This window comes from Osmerus mordax, chromosome 4, assembly GCF_038355195.1.
Source record: "Osmerus mordax isolate fOsmMor3 chromosome 4, fOsmMor3.pri, whole genome shotgun sequence".
In the NCBI taxonomy this organism is placed as follows: Eukaryota; Metazoa; Chordata; class Actinopteri; order Osmeriformes; family Osmeridae; genus Osmerus; species Osmerus mordax.
Genome location: NC_090053.1, coordinates 114,140 through 130,301, shown reverse-complemented (window position 1 = coordinate 130,301; position 16,162 = coordinate 114,140). Strand labels below are relative to the sequence as shown.

The window sequence follows — 16,162 nt, the reverse complement described above, 5'->3', positions numbered from 1 at the left end:
CATCCAAATTATCCTCCTAAGTACAGTGAGCATCCCCTAATATCCCTGGTTCTCCCATCTATATTTGGACGTCAACAACGCTAGTGTTGTATCTGGGCTGACACCGGTCTCCGAAGTGGATTAGCAACAAATATAGAACGGCAGCCTAACAACCTGAAGGTGGGGAAGTACTTACCCAGGGGTGTGATCCGAGGTTTGTCTTCACTAGTGCCGACACAGTATCTCTAGATGAATCATTACATCTCTTAATCTCATTGTAGATTAACACAGATCTGAGAAACAGTCTCTGATTATATGAATTATGAGAATGGTGTGGCATGCTTTCGGCAATGTAAAGCCTCAGTTTTGTGAGAAAACGAATGTGGTTCTGATATACCTATGTAACCATAATGTTTGTTTCTTATGGTTAACTTCCCTTACAAAACTAGATACGAAATTGACTGTACCAGACCTGATGAGAAAGGAGTCTAGGGAGAGGACACATTGAAAGGTTGAGTGGGTAGGTAAAGAAATGTGCTCAGCATAAAAAACATGACTCATGAGTCATGGCACATTTTAATAGCAGGTCAGAATAATTTCCATAATAAGGTGAAGTAACTTTAATTGTATTTAAAATTTTAATGGCCCTTCTCATCTCTATGTAGCTGTGTATTTATCCAGAATCTCTGGAGTGTCAAAACAACAGTAAAGGAGAGAGCCCCAGTCCAAGCATTTCATCCCCTTTCTCTTTCCCCTACAATTCCTGTCTTCATACCGTCACACAAAATGCTAAAGGCAATAATGCGGAACAACTAGACACTGATCAATCTGAGATGTTGTTATAGTAACAGAGTTCTCATACGGTACTGGCCCCGGGATGCCATGAGAACAACTGTTTGTGACCAGCAAACTATAGTCTTGATAAGATCTGGCTGACTGCCAAATATTACTCACAACCACCCTCTCTTCTGACATGGAAATCCCCTTTTGATTCTCTATTGTGTGTATCTGTCGTTGAACAAGAAGTTGTATACTGTTACTACTGTAAGTTATGAAGAAGAATTTAGTCACATTTTCAGCTACACTTAATTATCTTGCTGTATAGTTAACAAAAACAACCCCAGAAAGAGAACATTATTTTTAAACATATTTACTGAACCTCACATTAGAGCAAATATATACACAATATAAATTAGGATACAGGAAATATATAATCTGAATCTTTGCATACCACATTACAATCATCATTCTTACCATCTAAAATATAGGATACTTTTAATGATCTTTTCATCCAGTAGGACATGTAGGGTTCATGTGGAAACAAGAATGTATTGTACCATCATTGCAACTTTGAAGAGATTGCACATCTTAATCACATTTGCAGTGAACTCATCAAGATAATAGACCACAGAGAATTTTTACAAATAGTAGTGAAACCTGTACCTGTATTTAGGATCACACTGAAATAATGTGACAAAATAGTATAGTTTGAGTGCCCTGATCTGATTTTTACCTTCAAGAAGCAGAAATAGTGTCGATCTGACATCTACTAAAGAAAAGAATAACATGGGAAATAGCTTCCCATGTTATAAAGAGGCTGGTCAGTTTCTCACATAGCTGGTCTCCTCCTGGTTGTTGAGTCAGGAATACACAAACTGTTAGAATAATGTATTTAAATGTGTTCCGAGAGGTGATACTAGGCAATGAACAAAGCAATAGTGCTCCTAGTGTTAGGTTAGGGTGAACAGACATTGTGAGCGTGTTCTTCTGTCATCACATTCTGATCAACCACTGTTAGACTGTTAGACTGAAAAACACACATTACCAGTTTAAATCTGTAAAACTGTGGAGCTGAGCTACATCCCCCCCCCCAACCTAGCCTTACTGAGCCACACGCACACCTCATTGGGGGCTTACTCCAGATCGTCCTCGCTGTCAGAGGCATGTGGCTGGTTGGGGGCAACCTGCTGGGTCAACCTCTTCAGGTCAGACACGTTCATCTCCCTCATCATCCCATCACTTCCCAACTGCATCGGCTGGATCACATGGTTCCTGGACAGACAGACGTCAGATGTCAGGATGACAAAAAGGAAAGACTGAACCCTAACCCATCTGGTGGACATTAACGGAAATACAGATGTGTCCAAGTAACACTCGGTTCAGCCTTCAGTGCTTAGTGTGAATACATTGCTGCTTTACCTGGAGAGCTTATCAAACATGTTGACCAGCTTCATGGCCTCCATCTCTTTCTGCTCCTCTGTCATCCCCTCCATGGGGTTTGGTTGCTCATCCTCAACGATACCTGTCACTGGGTTGATCCTGCACAGAACACATAGAACATTAGACACACACACACACAAATGTACACAGACAGAAACGCACTAACATGGCCAGACCCTCCAGCCACAACCGTGGCCAGTCTTTTCCAATTTACAGTACATCCTAGTTAGGTGGTTTTAGATGGAGGTAGGTGGTTTGAGGTGGTTAGTAGCAAAGGTTTGTGTGTCAGCACAATGTAATGTGAAGGGGTGTTAGATGGTGTTAAGTGGAGGTAGGTGGTGTTAGGTGCAGGTAGGGGGTGAGGGGGGTTGTTAGGTGGTGTTAGTTGGAGGTAAGAGTAAGGGGATGTTAGATGCAGATAAGGGTTAAGGGGGTGTGAGGGTATTTTATATGGAGGTAGGGGGTGTGAGGGGATGGTAGGTCCAGGTAGGGGGTAAGGGGTGTGGAGGTAGGGGGTGTTGTGTGGAGGTAGGGGGTGTTGCGTGGAGGTAGGCGGTGTGAGGACGCACTGGCTCTTGGCCTCCCTATACTCCTCCGTCTCACTGTCCTCGTCGTCTGAGTATGTGCCAGGGTCGCTCCCTCCACGCATCAGACCTCGGGCAGCAAGTAGCCCTGCCGCGTTCCCATAACCCGTGTATTTGATGAACCGGGAAACTGCAGTGAGGAAGAGGAGGATGAGGAGAACTTTTCAACAGGAATGGTGTTTTGAAAATCTGTTATAAACTAAGTAATAAAAACATACACGTAAAGGATCTTGCATGTCTACATAATTTCAATTAATAAATAAGAATACAATTAATGATTTATAAATGAAAACAATACAACTAAATTGACCCTAATTGCCATTAGCAGAGATGTCTGTCTCACCGCTTTCTTTACAAAGAACAAACAGGAACTCGGAGGAGCAGTTTTTGACATCCGTATCGATGTGAGTCATTAAGCGGACAAGCTTGTTACGAAGAGCGTTCCCCATCTCCGGCTTGTTCTTCACATCTCGCAGTGGTGGAAGCACCTACACACACACACACACACAAAATGCAGACCCACACACGCACATACACTTATTTAAATTATTTGCTTGGTCAATTTGAATCAGAATCACTATCAGGTTTATTCGCTATGTATGTTACACAAACACAGAATTTACTGTGGCAGGGAGGTGCAAAACACTAAACATATACGAATCTTAAATTAAGAGTTTAATTATTTCTAAGAACTAAACAATCTAAGAATACAACAATTTAAATATAAAATAAAATATATATAAAAATAAGAATAGAATGAGCAGCGTGAGTGGTCAACATAGTGCAATTGGATACTGAGATAAGGTGGCTTATGCATACTGAATTTCCATTAGATGGACTTATAATAGTTAAATAAGTGAATAAGGAAATGTCCCAAAGCAGACGCCGACCTTCATCCTGAGAAACTTGCGGGTCTCTCTGTGGACGCGGGAACTCTCCGTGAGCAGATTCAGGGAAGGAAGGAGTGTCTCCTTTAGCTTGTTTCCCTGGAAACGGACACACACACACCCAGTCCTACTCTTGAATGTTGTTTTTTTTATCTTCACAGACAATCCATAACAACCGTATATGTTCTGCACATGTGTTGTGGCCAGTATCAGCTGAACCCAGGTCATTGTTATGTCTGATTTTACGTACGTAAAGTAAAAAACTATTCAAACATCTAACGCAGAAGTGAAAGTGGGCTCCACAACTGTTCTCTTCCCTAAGTAAAGGGGTCTGGATAGATGTGTTCCAAATTATTCTGTGTCCAAGGTAGGATACATGAGTTTCATTAGTGTGCTGCAGGTCCCAGTTGTGGCCTGTTTCTCAGTGAGGCTCCCTGAGGCTCTATCCTAGCCTCCACAACAGGCTCATCCCTACCCAGTAATGACCTCAGGTTACGCTAGCACCCCTTGCTGGATAAACAAGCACACTACCAGTAACCTGCACTGGGCAGAGACAGCAGCCGTTGAGAGGGTGAAGGGCTTCGTCCCTCAGACACTACCATCTGGTCTGAAGGGGGGAAGCAGCTTCTGCACTTGGTGTAATGGTAGACTGGATATTGAGCTTGGTGAGAGAATGACGGGGACTGGTACACCTGTTTTTAACCACACTGGCCCACCCAACAGAGGGAGTATGAGAGAGCATGTAATGTGAATGTTTGGTATGTTAGGGTGTGCTCTCTATGCAGGAGGTTGGGCAGGCAGGAAGCTCACCCTGTCGAGCCTCTTCTCCATGAACTCCAGGAGCATGTTGACAGCATCCATGTTAAGTCCCATGTGCTCGATGGAGCCCTGCTGAACCTTGGGTGCCAGAAGGACGTCCAAACAGGTCAGAGGCAGGTTCCCCAGCAGGTTCACCGCATGGCTGGATAAAACACACGCACAAGCATGAGTACGCACACACACACAGAGACACACACAAAGAGACGAGTTAAGAGGCAAGTTAACATTATGGAACAGTGAAAATGACCTTTTCTGTGTGTTTGTTGTATGTGTTTTTAGGTGTGTGTGTGTGTCTATCTGTGACTATGTGTGTCTTTGTACAGTATGTGTCTATGGGCCCTTTTTTTTAACGATCTGAATCGCAAGTATCATGTATGTAGGGAGTCAGGTGGCTGAGCGGTTAGCGAATCGGGCTAGTAATCTGAAGGTTGCCAGTTTGATTCCCGGCTGTGCCAAATGACGTTGTGTCCTTGGGCAAGGCACTTCACCCTTCTTGCTTCGGGGGAATGTCCCTGTACATACTGTAAGTCGCTCTGGATAAGAGCGTCTGCTAAATGACTTAATGTAAATGTAAGTATGTAACTTTGTGGGCGGGACTCCTCCGCTGTTGCTATTATACCGGCGGGATAAAGAGAAAACTGCTATAAAATGGGTTGGTCTTAAGTAGCTACATTACTAATGGTGTGGTTTCGGTGTAACGTGCAATAAACCAATCAGAGCGTCATCTCACATTCCCTTTAATTAAGAGCAGGCGGGCTTGTTCCGTGGCGGATTGCTATTATAACGGCGGATCACAGCCGAGGAGACCAACGTTATCGTCAGGGCCGTAAAAGATAGAGAAGTGACATTGTATGGGAAAGGCAGAGCAGTTTTCTCATTGCACTAAGTTGCCCACTCATGCTGCTCATTAGTCTTTTTTTTATATATATTTTTTTTTAAATTGTTATATTTTTAAATTGTTTAGTTCTTAGAATTAGTTTAACCATTGTACTTTTTTTTACTTAATTTAAGACCCGTATATGTTTATTGCTTGCACCTTCCTGCCACAGTAAATTCCGTGTTTGTGTAACATATACATGGCGAATAAACCGAATTCTAATTCTGATTCTGATGGGCATGGGAGAAGAAACCCACCCAAATTAGCTTCGGTTAAACAGGCATGGGAGGAAATTGACACAATTGTTACAAATCAAGTTCACATACGTAGAGATTTCTTATGAAAATCTTTTTAATCATTGACATGAAAGAAATGTAACACTGCCATACAATAAATCAAAACAATAGCTTCGCAGGAAGAAGACTCTGGCCTCGCCAGCAGTGCGCACGGGCCAAGCATGCGCCCTTAAAATAGAATCTGAATAACGCGCCATTGACTTTAAAGTACGTTTTTCCTGGTCTGTGGTGGAATTGCTTTTATGAAACTGCAAAATAGCACCAGGGAACGTTTGCGCCGGAACACGCCTCCTTTTTTCGCTAAACCGCCCCCGGGAGCGCAAGGTCATTCCCTAATTTACCGACGTGCGACTGTGGAGGGAAAAGTCCGCTTTGCGTCGAGTGCAAACTAGGAATGATACTAGAGTCGTTGACAAAGTCAATTGCGCTGGGTGCCAGATAGGGCTCTATATGTGTCAATGTGTGTCGGTGTGTGTGTGTGTTGCAGTGGCGGCTGCTTGTCTTTCAAAGAGGGGAAGCTCATTTTCGGCCTACATAATAAAAATTGTCCATTTATTTTTCTAGTTCACTGGCTAGTTTACCCCTACAACACTAGCCTACCCTTCTGTATGAATGAATGAATGAACGATCTACAAAATGATATTAAACTTGAAGGAGGAAATGTGGGAATAAGGTTAAACTGAAACAATGAATGTGCTTTATAATTGTATAAAATGTATGATGAAAATTGGCAAGCAATTTTGCCATGCAAATACCAGGAAATCGGTTGCAGCAGTTTGTCTTTTGACCACCCTTGCAAAATCCGCGATGGGACTGAGCTAGAATAGTTTAGGCGACATTTTATAGTACAAAATCGCTGTCAATCAAAAGGAGGTGCAGGAGGTAACCCTAACCCTAACCCTAACGAACTCGTCTTTGAGATGAACGTGTTCTAACGCATTTAACATAATAGTAAATATTTGACCATACATTTTTTGACATTTTAAGGGAAGCCGAGCTTCCCTTGGAGTCTTAAATAAATTGCCACTGGTGTGTTGTCACCTATGGAACTCCTCTGTGCGCTCCTCTTCGTCTGCGGTGCTCAAGAGGCAGTGTCTGAGTATGGCTCCGAGGTGTCTGTAGGTGGCCGCTTCCTCCTGAGGATCACACACACACAGTCACACACATCCAGAGTTAAACAAACCTCACCACAGGTTCTTATCCAGAGTATTGTTCCTTTACACCGCTCCGAACAGCATAGAGAACAATCAAAAGAGATGTCTGTGTGTGTGTGTGTGCGCACATTTAAATATCAAATTATCCTTTGCTTGTAGCCAAGTTTTGTCTCTCCATTTAGACAGACCGAGCTGGCAGCTGGGAGACTGTTGATGCCCTTGAGCAAGGCACATCAGTAATGTGGCAGGACAGCTTATGCTGTGCTTTTTATGTCTTAACATAACCCATAACAAAACACAACATAAAGTTTGACAGTAGCAGTTACACAATATTAAACAAAATAATATCTTTAAAAATAACTGGTTCGATAAAAAAAAAAAACATGTCCTCACCTCATCCACTGTGCGGCGCGAGCAGTCGAAGGTGATGTTGAAGAGGATCTTAAGGATCTCCATGGCCCGCTCAATCTGCTCACGGCTTAGCTGAGGCAGCTCTTTGGCGTCCTCCACCACGCCCTCCCTCGCCACTTCGAGGGTGTCAGGCCAGCACAGACCCAGCGTGGCATCGAGCGCGTTTCCCAGGAGGCTGACCCCATGCAACTCGTGGGCCAGCTGGCTCCGAACATCAACACGCAGCGCGGTCAGGAGGAAGGTGAGGCGCAGGTCAAAGAAGCGCACCTTGTGGTTCCACTGATTGTCGTGGCACTGCTTAAGGCGCTCGGCGATGCCGGTCATCAAGTCCATTTCTTGGCCGAGCTCCTGGGCGGTGGGGCTGTGCAGTATGAGGTTGCAGATGCACTTCAGTGCCTCCACGATCACCTCCAAATCCAGGTTCTCGGGGGCGTCGCCTGAAACAGCCTCCCCAATGCCTGGGACGATTCCCGCATGGTGGCTGAGGACTGCGAGTGAACGGCGTGTGACAAAGGGCGCTAGGTTGTTCTTGTCGCGGGACAGGATGCGGATGGTCTCCAGGCAGGCCAGTTGGCAGGAAGGCTGGAGGCCTCGCTCCAGGAAACCCATCACCAGCTCTCCCAGACGCTAGGAGGTGCCAGAGACACAGTGCATGATTGCTTGGTCTAACACCTTGCCCTACATTGGGACTAATCCATTTGGGTCAATAAATAACTATCTTAAATCTCCCTCACAGACTGACCAACCACACTGAGTCTTAATGTCCCCAAACCCAACAGGACAACCCAGCACAGAGATGACTAAGACAGAGAGTTTGTTTTCATGAGGTCCAGATAAATACATACATATAAATACATAAGTTTTCAGGTTCTGACAAAACATACATTTGTTGTTCATCCATGTTTTTCTTCAGGAAGATCAGAATATGAAATAACTTAATGTGCTCCTTGATGAGCTATTTACATAATTAGGTGTATCTACATTATGACATTTAGACATTATGTACCTCAGACCTAAAGTGTGTGTATGTCTGTGTTCAGGATATTTTGAAGCTATAGTATATACATTCAGGTCCATAAATATTTGGACATTGACACAATTTTCATCATGAAACAATCAAGATGTGCTTTAAGTGCAGACTTTCAGCTTTAATTTCAGGGTATTTACATCCAAATCAGGTGAACGGTGTAGGAATTACAACACATTTGATATGTGGCCCCCCCCTTTTTAAGGGACCAAAAGTAATTGGACAATTGGCTGCTCAGCTGTTCCATGGCCAGGTGTATGTTATTCCCTCATAAAGGGAGTTCGTTATGTCATTGACAAAGAGCAGATAAAAGGTCTAGAGTTCATTTCAAGTATGGTATTTGTGTTTGGAATCTGTTGCTGTCAACTCTCAATATGAAGTCCAAAGAGCTGTCACCATCAGTGAAGCAAGCCATCATTAGGCTGAAAAATCAAAACAAACCAATCAGAGAGATGGCAAAAACATTAGGTGTGGCCAAATCAACTGTTTGGTACATTCTTAAAAAGAAAGAACGCACTGGTGAGCTCAGCAACACCAAAAGACCCGGAAGACCACGGAAAACAACTGTGGTGGATGACAGAAGAATTCTTTCCCTGGTGAAGAAAAACCCCTTCACAACAGTTGGCCAGATCAAGAACACTCTCCAGGAGGTAGGCGTATCTGTGTCAAAGTCAACAATTAAGAGAAGACTTCACCAGAGTAAATACAGAGGGTTCACCACAAGATGTAAACCATTGGTTAGTCTCAAAAACAGGAAGACCAGATTAGAGTTTGCCAAAAAACATCTAAAAGAGCCTGTACAGTTCTGGAACAACATCCTATGGACAGATGAGACCAAGATCAACTTGTACCAGAATGATGGGAAGAGTATGGAGAAGGGAAGGAACTGCTCATGATCCAAAGCATACCACCTCATCAGTGAAGCATGGTGGAGGTAGTGTTATGGCATGGGCATGTATGGCTGCCAATGGAACTGGTTCCCTTGTATTTATCGATGATGTGACTGCTGACAAAAGCAGTAGGATGAATTCTGAAGTGTTTCGGGCAATATTATCTGCTCAGATTCAGCCAAATGCTTCAGAACTCATAGGACGGCGCTTCACAGTGCAGATGGACAATGACCCGAAGCATACTGCGAAAGCAACCAAAGAGTTTTTTAAGGCAAAGAAGTGGAATGTTCTGCAATGGCCAAGTCAATCACCTGACCTAAATCCAATTGAGCATGCATTTCACTTGCTAAAGACAAAACTGAAGGGAAAATGCCCCAAGAACAAGCAGGAACTGAAGACAGTTGCATTAGAGGCCTGGCAGAGCATCACCAGGGACAAAACCCAGCGTCTGGTGATGTCTATGGGTTCCAGACTTCCGGCTGTCATTGACTGCAAAGGATTTGCAACCAAGTATTAAAAGTGACAATTAGATTTATGATTATGTTAGTTTGTCCAATTATTTTTGGTCCCTTAAGAAGGGGGGGGGCACATATAAAATGTGTTGTAATTCCTACACCGTTCACCTGATTTGGATGTAAATACCCTGAAATTAAAGCTGAAAGTCTGCACTTAAAGCACATCTTGATTGTTTAATTTCAAATCCATTGTGGTGGTATACAGAGCCAAAATGATGAAAATGGTGTCAATGTCCAAATATTTATGGACCTGACTGTAGTATACGCATCTAGACCAACAAGACCCAGCCAAGCCCTGTGCCAGATGAGAAGAGCACATGTGAGGATATATAGACAGAGTGTGTGTGCATGAGACAGAAACAGAAAGTGTGTGGGAGAGAGGGTGTGTGAGAGCTAGAGATATATAAAGAGCGAAAAAATTATAGTTACATGCTAGTGTCTCAGCAAAGCCATAAATAAGTAGCACTCAACATTACTTATAAAATGTTTACTTGCCAACCTCATTCCCAAAAACTATAAAACAGAAACAACTATCATACCATTTTATAGTATAATGGCAACTTTTTATTACCATAAATTAAATGTTTTCCCTTACTTGTAGTCACTGGGATAAAGGATTTCACAATATTGCTCTCCACCCTTTCTACTCATACAGCCAATGACTCCCAGTGCATCCTGGGTAACAACGGTACCCGAGTAGAGGTGCATCCTGGCAAACAATGGTGCATAGGTAAGCCATCTATATCTCTATGGCTCTGAGTAGGAGTAGTGCAGTCTGAGTGCAGAGGAGAAGCTACCGGAGCCAAGTGTACCACAGGTATGAGTTCCAGGCAGGGTCTGCTAAGTTGCCTGGCATAACTCTTAGGGTCAGCAGAGTCACACTACAGTCTACTGTGGCACAGAAAGAAGACTGACATTATGATTTTAGGACTGGATATAGATACTGGTGGCCAGACGGAAAGGATTACAGAGTAAACTAAGACACAAAATAGCTTCACTAACAAAACTAGGGTTAGGGCTAACCCACATTTTAATAACTAAATGTGTGAAGAAACATGGCAAATTTAACAAATGTTCTATGTTGGGTGTTGTCATTGCAATCCAAGGAATTGGGTGGCAGCTAGAAACACGGATGGTGCTTTTAATTGGTTAACACATCGGGAGCTAGCCCTCATGAAAACAACAAGTTCTCTCTAATCACATTAATCCAAAGTTAATTTCATGTCACAATAATTGGCTATAGAAATAAATTTTGGATTAAGTTTCTCTAAAATGCAACTGCCATCTTTAGAATGATACCTCTTGTAACTTCCCATCCTAACACCCAGGCATGCAGGAGACATAAGGAAGATTGGATGAGTTGATGTTTCAGCACTTAACTGTCTAAGTATACAAATGACAATCACTTCACAGTAATTTACATGTACAAATGAAATGCTAAATGACACTTCTGCATAACACTGTTCCTTTAGTAAAACTATTATGTCGATTTTATAAATATACATTATAGTATGCAGCAAAACAAAACTGTATATAAACAGTATATAGTCAAATTTAAGAAACAGAATAAAGTACCTCTCTTTCTGCCTCATCCTCTGTATTAAATTTGAAGCATTGACCCTTCTGCCAGCAGAAGAGATACAAAAGGAAGAATCAATAACATGTCACATCAGCTCATGTGATGTGGCATGAGAACATTGTGCTCTGTGCTGAGGTGCCTGGAGAGCAGGAGAAAGGCTAAACTCCTTGGCTGAAGGAAAGAAGTTGACAGAACATGATCGTTGTGTTTACCCAATTTTACCCAATACAAAAACAAATAAAAATCATTTTCTTTTAACCTTCGCAATGTGGGGGGTCTGCGAGAGCCCAACGTTTAAAAGAAAATGCTTCACTTTGTTTTTGATTCCCAAACCTTGGTTGAACTTGGTTGAAAATCTGAAGAGTAAGGGAGATTAACACTGTGTTGCTGTTAGGTCACAGAGAGGATTAAAGTAGAAACAGCAGGTTTCTCAGAGTAACATTCGAACCTTTGTCAACTAAATGTGAAAGAGAAGCCATCTATTTTTGTCCAAGGACAAGTCATCTTTCTGTCTTCATTTCTCTGGTCAATTTGGAACATTAGGTGAGCAATTGGTTTTCTGAGAGTAACATACACATCCAAAGTGTAGTAGTATTAAGCTCATGTAGCACAAGATCAGGTGGGAGCCGGTTTGATGGGCAGGATTTGACAGGCCTGCTATTTGTGTCTCGACAGCCTAACCCTACTGCTCTGAGTAATCCCAACCAGCTCTGAGCAGGGCTTCATGTTGGAGACCTGCACCTGTGAGATAAGGTGGAAAAAAATATATTCTGAATTTCTCACTAAGCTTTTAATTTAATTGATTAAGTCCTACTGGATAGTTCCAGGTGGCGCGTCACTACACTTGTGCAGATGAGACAGGAGAACATCAATTCAGATTATCAAAAAATATCTATTTTCCCCATCCAATATTCTGTTGGCAAAGGTTACTTTCCAGCTCCAGATCTCACTTGTTTTGTTACAAATTATGTAACTGCTGACTTATATTTGTATACAGGTAATACACACCTGTAGACAGGCAATGATACCAAATAAAAACAAACCACAACACCATGAATGTTACATTTGAAGGCAGAGAAGTGAAGATTGTTGACAGTAGATCACCTAAGATGTGTTACCTGGACAACTGACTTCAAGGCTGGTTCACTGTCAATAGGGAGGTGCGAGTGTTTGTGTGAGTAAAAAACAAAACACAGATGCTAACAGTTCCTCTTTGAGTCTAGGTTCTCAGCTGTGTACAAAACGTAAAGAATTAATTAAATGTTGATAATACACATAACACTCAGACATAGAGAGAGAGACACATAACACTCAGACATAGAGAGAGACAGATATGGAATAGATCAGGAGAATATGAGAACACAGTTAAAGCCCTAAACAGTTTAGACTACAACATTGAATCTTGATACCAACATGTGATGTAGCATGCACGTACTGAAGATGTGGTCCACGAAGGCAATTAAGACTCTTACACCAGGGGCGGAGCCAGACGTTATTCGGGGCTTTGCACCAACCTAGGAACTGTCAGATTTTTATTTTGAGTTTAGATAGGGTCTTCCACAGTTGATGGGAGTGCGCAAGGATATATATTTTTTTCATTAATTTGAGTGCAAAATACAGTTTTTGGAGCTTTATGTAATAAAAACATGACTTGGACTCATATTGTTATTCTGTGCAGTCAGACATCAATTTGTAAGTTTGTTACATGTCTGGTTTGTTTACTATGCAATTGGCTATATGCACATGACAATAATATAAACAGAATATTAATTTTTTGAATTTACAGTGTCAGTGTCACATAACCACTCATCTCACATTCCATTCGCTATTCACCTCTAGTCAGTCTACTTCTGCCAGGCAGCGGCCAATACGACAGTAGTAGGGGAGACTGGGGATGAAAGTAACACCTTTTGTTTGAGCGTCAGTAATTCAGTGGTTGTTTGTGCTAGGTCTCTCAAACTTTGATACATACTACGCATATCTGTCTTCTATAAATATAACTCACTTGGACATCTACTACACAGTCACAGATTATGTGAGTTAGTGCCAAATACAAAGAGTTCCACTGTTACAACCTACCCCCTAACCCTAACCCTATGGATCTAACAATGAGAGGTAATTTGTTCTTTTCTGATTGGTCAAACTGACAGTGTTACAACTTACCCCGTGTTAAATAACTCCCCGGTCTCCCCTAATTATTGCCGGATACACATGGACGATTATTTTGTTTGTAAAAATTTTGATATTGATTTGGGGACAATGACATGGCTGGATAGCTGGCTAGTTTAGTTTTTAAACATATTGTCAAGTTATATCTACCGTTTGGAGAATGTCAACTTTGATGCAATCATCTCACATCCATTCGCTCTTCAACTCGCAACAGCCTAGTAGGTATTACTAGTCTATGACATGGCCGATACTTTATTCGTGAAATTCTTGATATTAATTTGGGGACAGTGACATGGCTGGCCAGTTAGATAATCTTTCTGTCAAACATACTGTCAAATTATATTTACTGTTTCTTATATACTAGTGTAATAATTGGACCAATACGCTGTTCCTATTGGTCCAGAAGACGTTCTCAAAAGTTAATAAATCCGTTTATATACCTCCTGAAAGTTCGCATAAAAATAGGTGCGTTTGACTTCATGCAGCGCCGGCTGTTTGTCAACCGTACACAATGTTATTGCATTTGAATAAGTCACTGTCTCAGCTCACAGCAGGCATGTGTTAGGCTAATTAGCTAGCGTTTTGTAAATAAATTAAAATGTTGCACCATAACAATTATTTGCACTTGCACATATTCTCCCAAATATATTTTGCAGTTGCTCACTTTCGGGAATGTATGTGACCAAAATGGTCGCAATTAGCCACTTTTGCAATGGTAAGATAGCTAACTATAATTAATGCATCAATGCAAAGCATTAATGAATGTAATCTTACTTGCTGCTACTGTAGGCTAATCTAAACTCCGACTGTCCATGATGAACCGTTGATGAGTGAGTGACATAAAAATAAAGTGATGAGTGACGACAGAGGCAAGAGAGAGGACAGAGTTCAGGTTGTGGATTGGATATTGCGAATAGCTTGCTGATTTTGATGCAGATATCAACCAGACCTACTTTCGTAAATTGTGAATTATATTTCTAAAACAAAAATTGTGCAATGCTGGGAATTATAATAGCGTACTAACATTGCAGTGACCGAGGGTGCATATGAGCCTAAAATGACAACCCACATTTTTACTTAAAGGATTTGGAGCTTTTGAGAAAACATTCTGGGCTCAAGCCCCAGAAGCCATCCCCTCGCTCCGCCCATGTCTTACACTAATATCACACTTCTGCCCAGATGCACACGCATACGCTACAGGCTTAGACATCTGTTTTAACTAGGCTACTGTGTCATTTGATGAGCGTTATTGTTTTTGTGCAATTGCTAATCGCTGAAGCTAATAGCCACTTCTCAGATCACTATAATACATAGAATTTGTTGTTGTTTTCAGGAGGCATGATGGCTTGTTAGTGTTGCACTTCATAACAAAATGGCATGATTGATGACGGGAAAGAGATCATCTTAAAATCAATAGGCTATTCTTAACAAGTGAAATCATCAAAGAAGGGTAAAAAGTCGCAGGTTTTACACTTGATAATGGTGGTCAGATTTGTTTACCTCTTTATTATACGTCTGTAGTGCCATCAATGCGGCATTTTGATCCCCTGTTTCCATGTTTTCTATGATGGCATTTAAATCCATTTTCACTGCTGTATTCCAAGTGCACCCGAATGTTACCCGTCTCGCCTTGAATCATGTACGATCTCTTCCGAAGTCAATATTCATATGAGTCGGTCTTTAATCCGCAATCCTCGGGTCTGGTGCCTGGGATTCGAAAACCGGGGATGATAAGATTAGTGAAAGATTACGAGTTAACAGCATAGGATCATGGGATTTGTAGTTTCCAGCCTTACAAACTAGGCAACGTGCACAATCTTCTCAAACCGTTTTTATCCGTGTGAATTACAATGAGACAGATGCCGTCCATTTTACTTTAACTAACACTGTCAGCTATAACAACTCTGGCATTTGAGTCATTTTGACTTTTTAACAAATCATTCTATATTGTCTACATCACGGGTTGGCTATCTTTGCACACACTGGGCATGCATTCTCGTGACAATATCTAGAGTAGGCTACCTAAAACTGACTCGTTGCCTAATTACGGTAGAGGCTACCGTCGGTAGTGACAGGGTAAATTACAAGTTTCATGATTAGGCTACTTCAGAAGGCTTTCCAACTCCCTCACAAGCCACTTACCTTGCCTTGACTTTACAGCTTTCAAATTTAGCATTTTAATCCAGTCTACTAATTCTGCTTAAATTTTGCACTCATAGCTTTCGACCAACCACTGTGATGAAAGAGAGCTGATTTTATTTGTGCGGACAATTTACTGACTTGACTGAGTCATGGATTGTATGCAATAGCGAGGGCTAGCGTATAATTAATATGACCTGACAGAGAAAGCGTTTTTTTCACGACGTACGTGGGAAATACTTGACATAACTTTGTCACCTCATCCAGCGTGCAACGGCCAGTTGCCAATACTCTGTCTGACCGTTGAAGTGGAGACATTTTAACCCTGCTACACTAGCCTACATGGGATTTTCCTAAATTGGGAACGGCTTTTGAAGATAACATCACCTCGCGGTAGGCTATGAAATCGACGTCACTTGGTAGGTTATAGTAGAGTTCATTAAGAAATATGACACTGATTTTGTGTGCTTTGTTGGTCCGTTCTAGACATGTTTACACGTAAAATCCATCATAACTACACAGCTAATAAATAAGATTGTGACTGTCTCAGGCAGAGAAGTTGTGCATTGTGAATGAAACTGACTCATTCATTACGTCAAGTAAAATCTTTGTAACC

General features: G+C 41.8%; 1 protein-coding gene across 1 annotated transcript; it reads right to left on the bottom strand.

Annotated features, from left to right (window-relative positions):
• Positions 1 to 1,810: 1,810 nt before the first annotated feature.
• ric8a (RIC8 guanine nucleotide exchange factor A) lies at positions 1,811 to 14,991 on the bottom strand. Its single transcript, XM_067233879.1, has 10 exons — positions 14,908 to 14,991; positions 11,235 to 11,282; positions 7,210 to 7,854; positions 6,704 to 6,798; positions 4,481 to 4,631; positions 3,674 to 3,769; positions 3,127 to 3,271; positions 2,769 to 2,913; positions 2,179 to 2,298; positions 1,811 to 2,031 (listed from the first exon to the last, which is right to left on the bottom strand). Exons 1-10 carry the CDS (start codon positions 14,989 to 14,991, stop codon positions 1,893 to 1,895), a joined length of 1,668 nt encoding a protein of 555 aa, XP_067089980.1. The 3' UTR covers positions 1,811 to 1,892.
• Positions 14,992 to 16,162: the final 1,171 nt, after the last annotated feature.

Coding starts and splice junctions, on each gene's coding strand:
- ric8a (XM_067233879.1), bottom strand. CDS start 14,991: ATGGATTTAAATGCCATCATAGAAAACATGGAAACAGGGGATCAAAAT. Junction 11,283..14,907: donor TACAGACGTATAATAAAGAG/GTAAACAAATCT, acceptor TTCTGCTGGCAG/AAGGGTCAATGCTTCAAATT. Junction 7,855..11,234: donor AGGATGAGGCAGAAAGAGAG/GTACTTTATTCT, acceptor GGCACCTCCTAG/CGTCTGGGAGAGCTGGTGAT.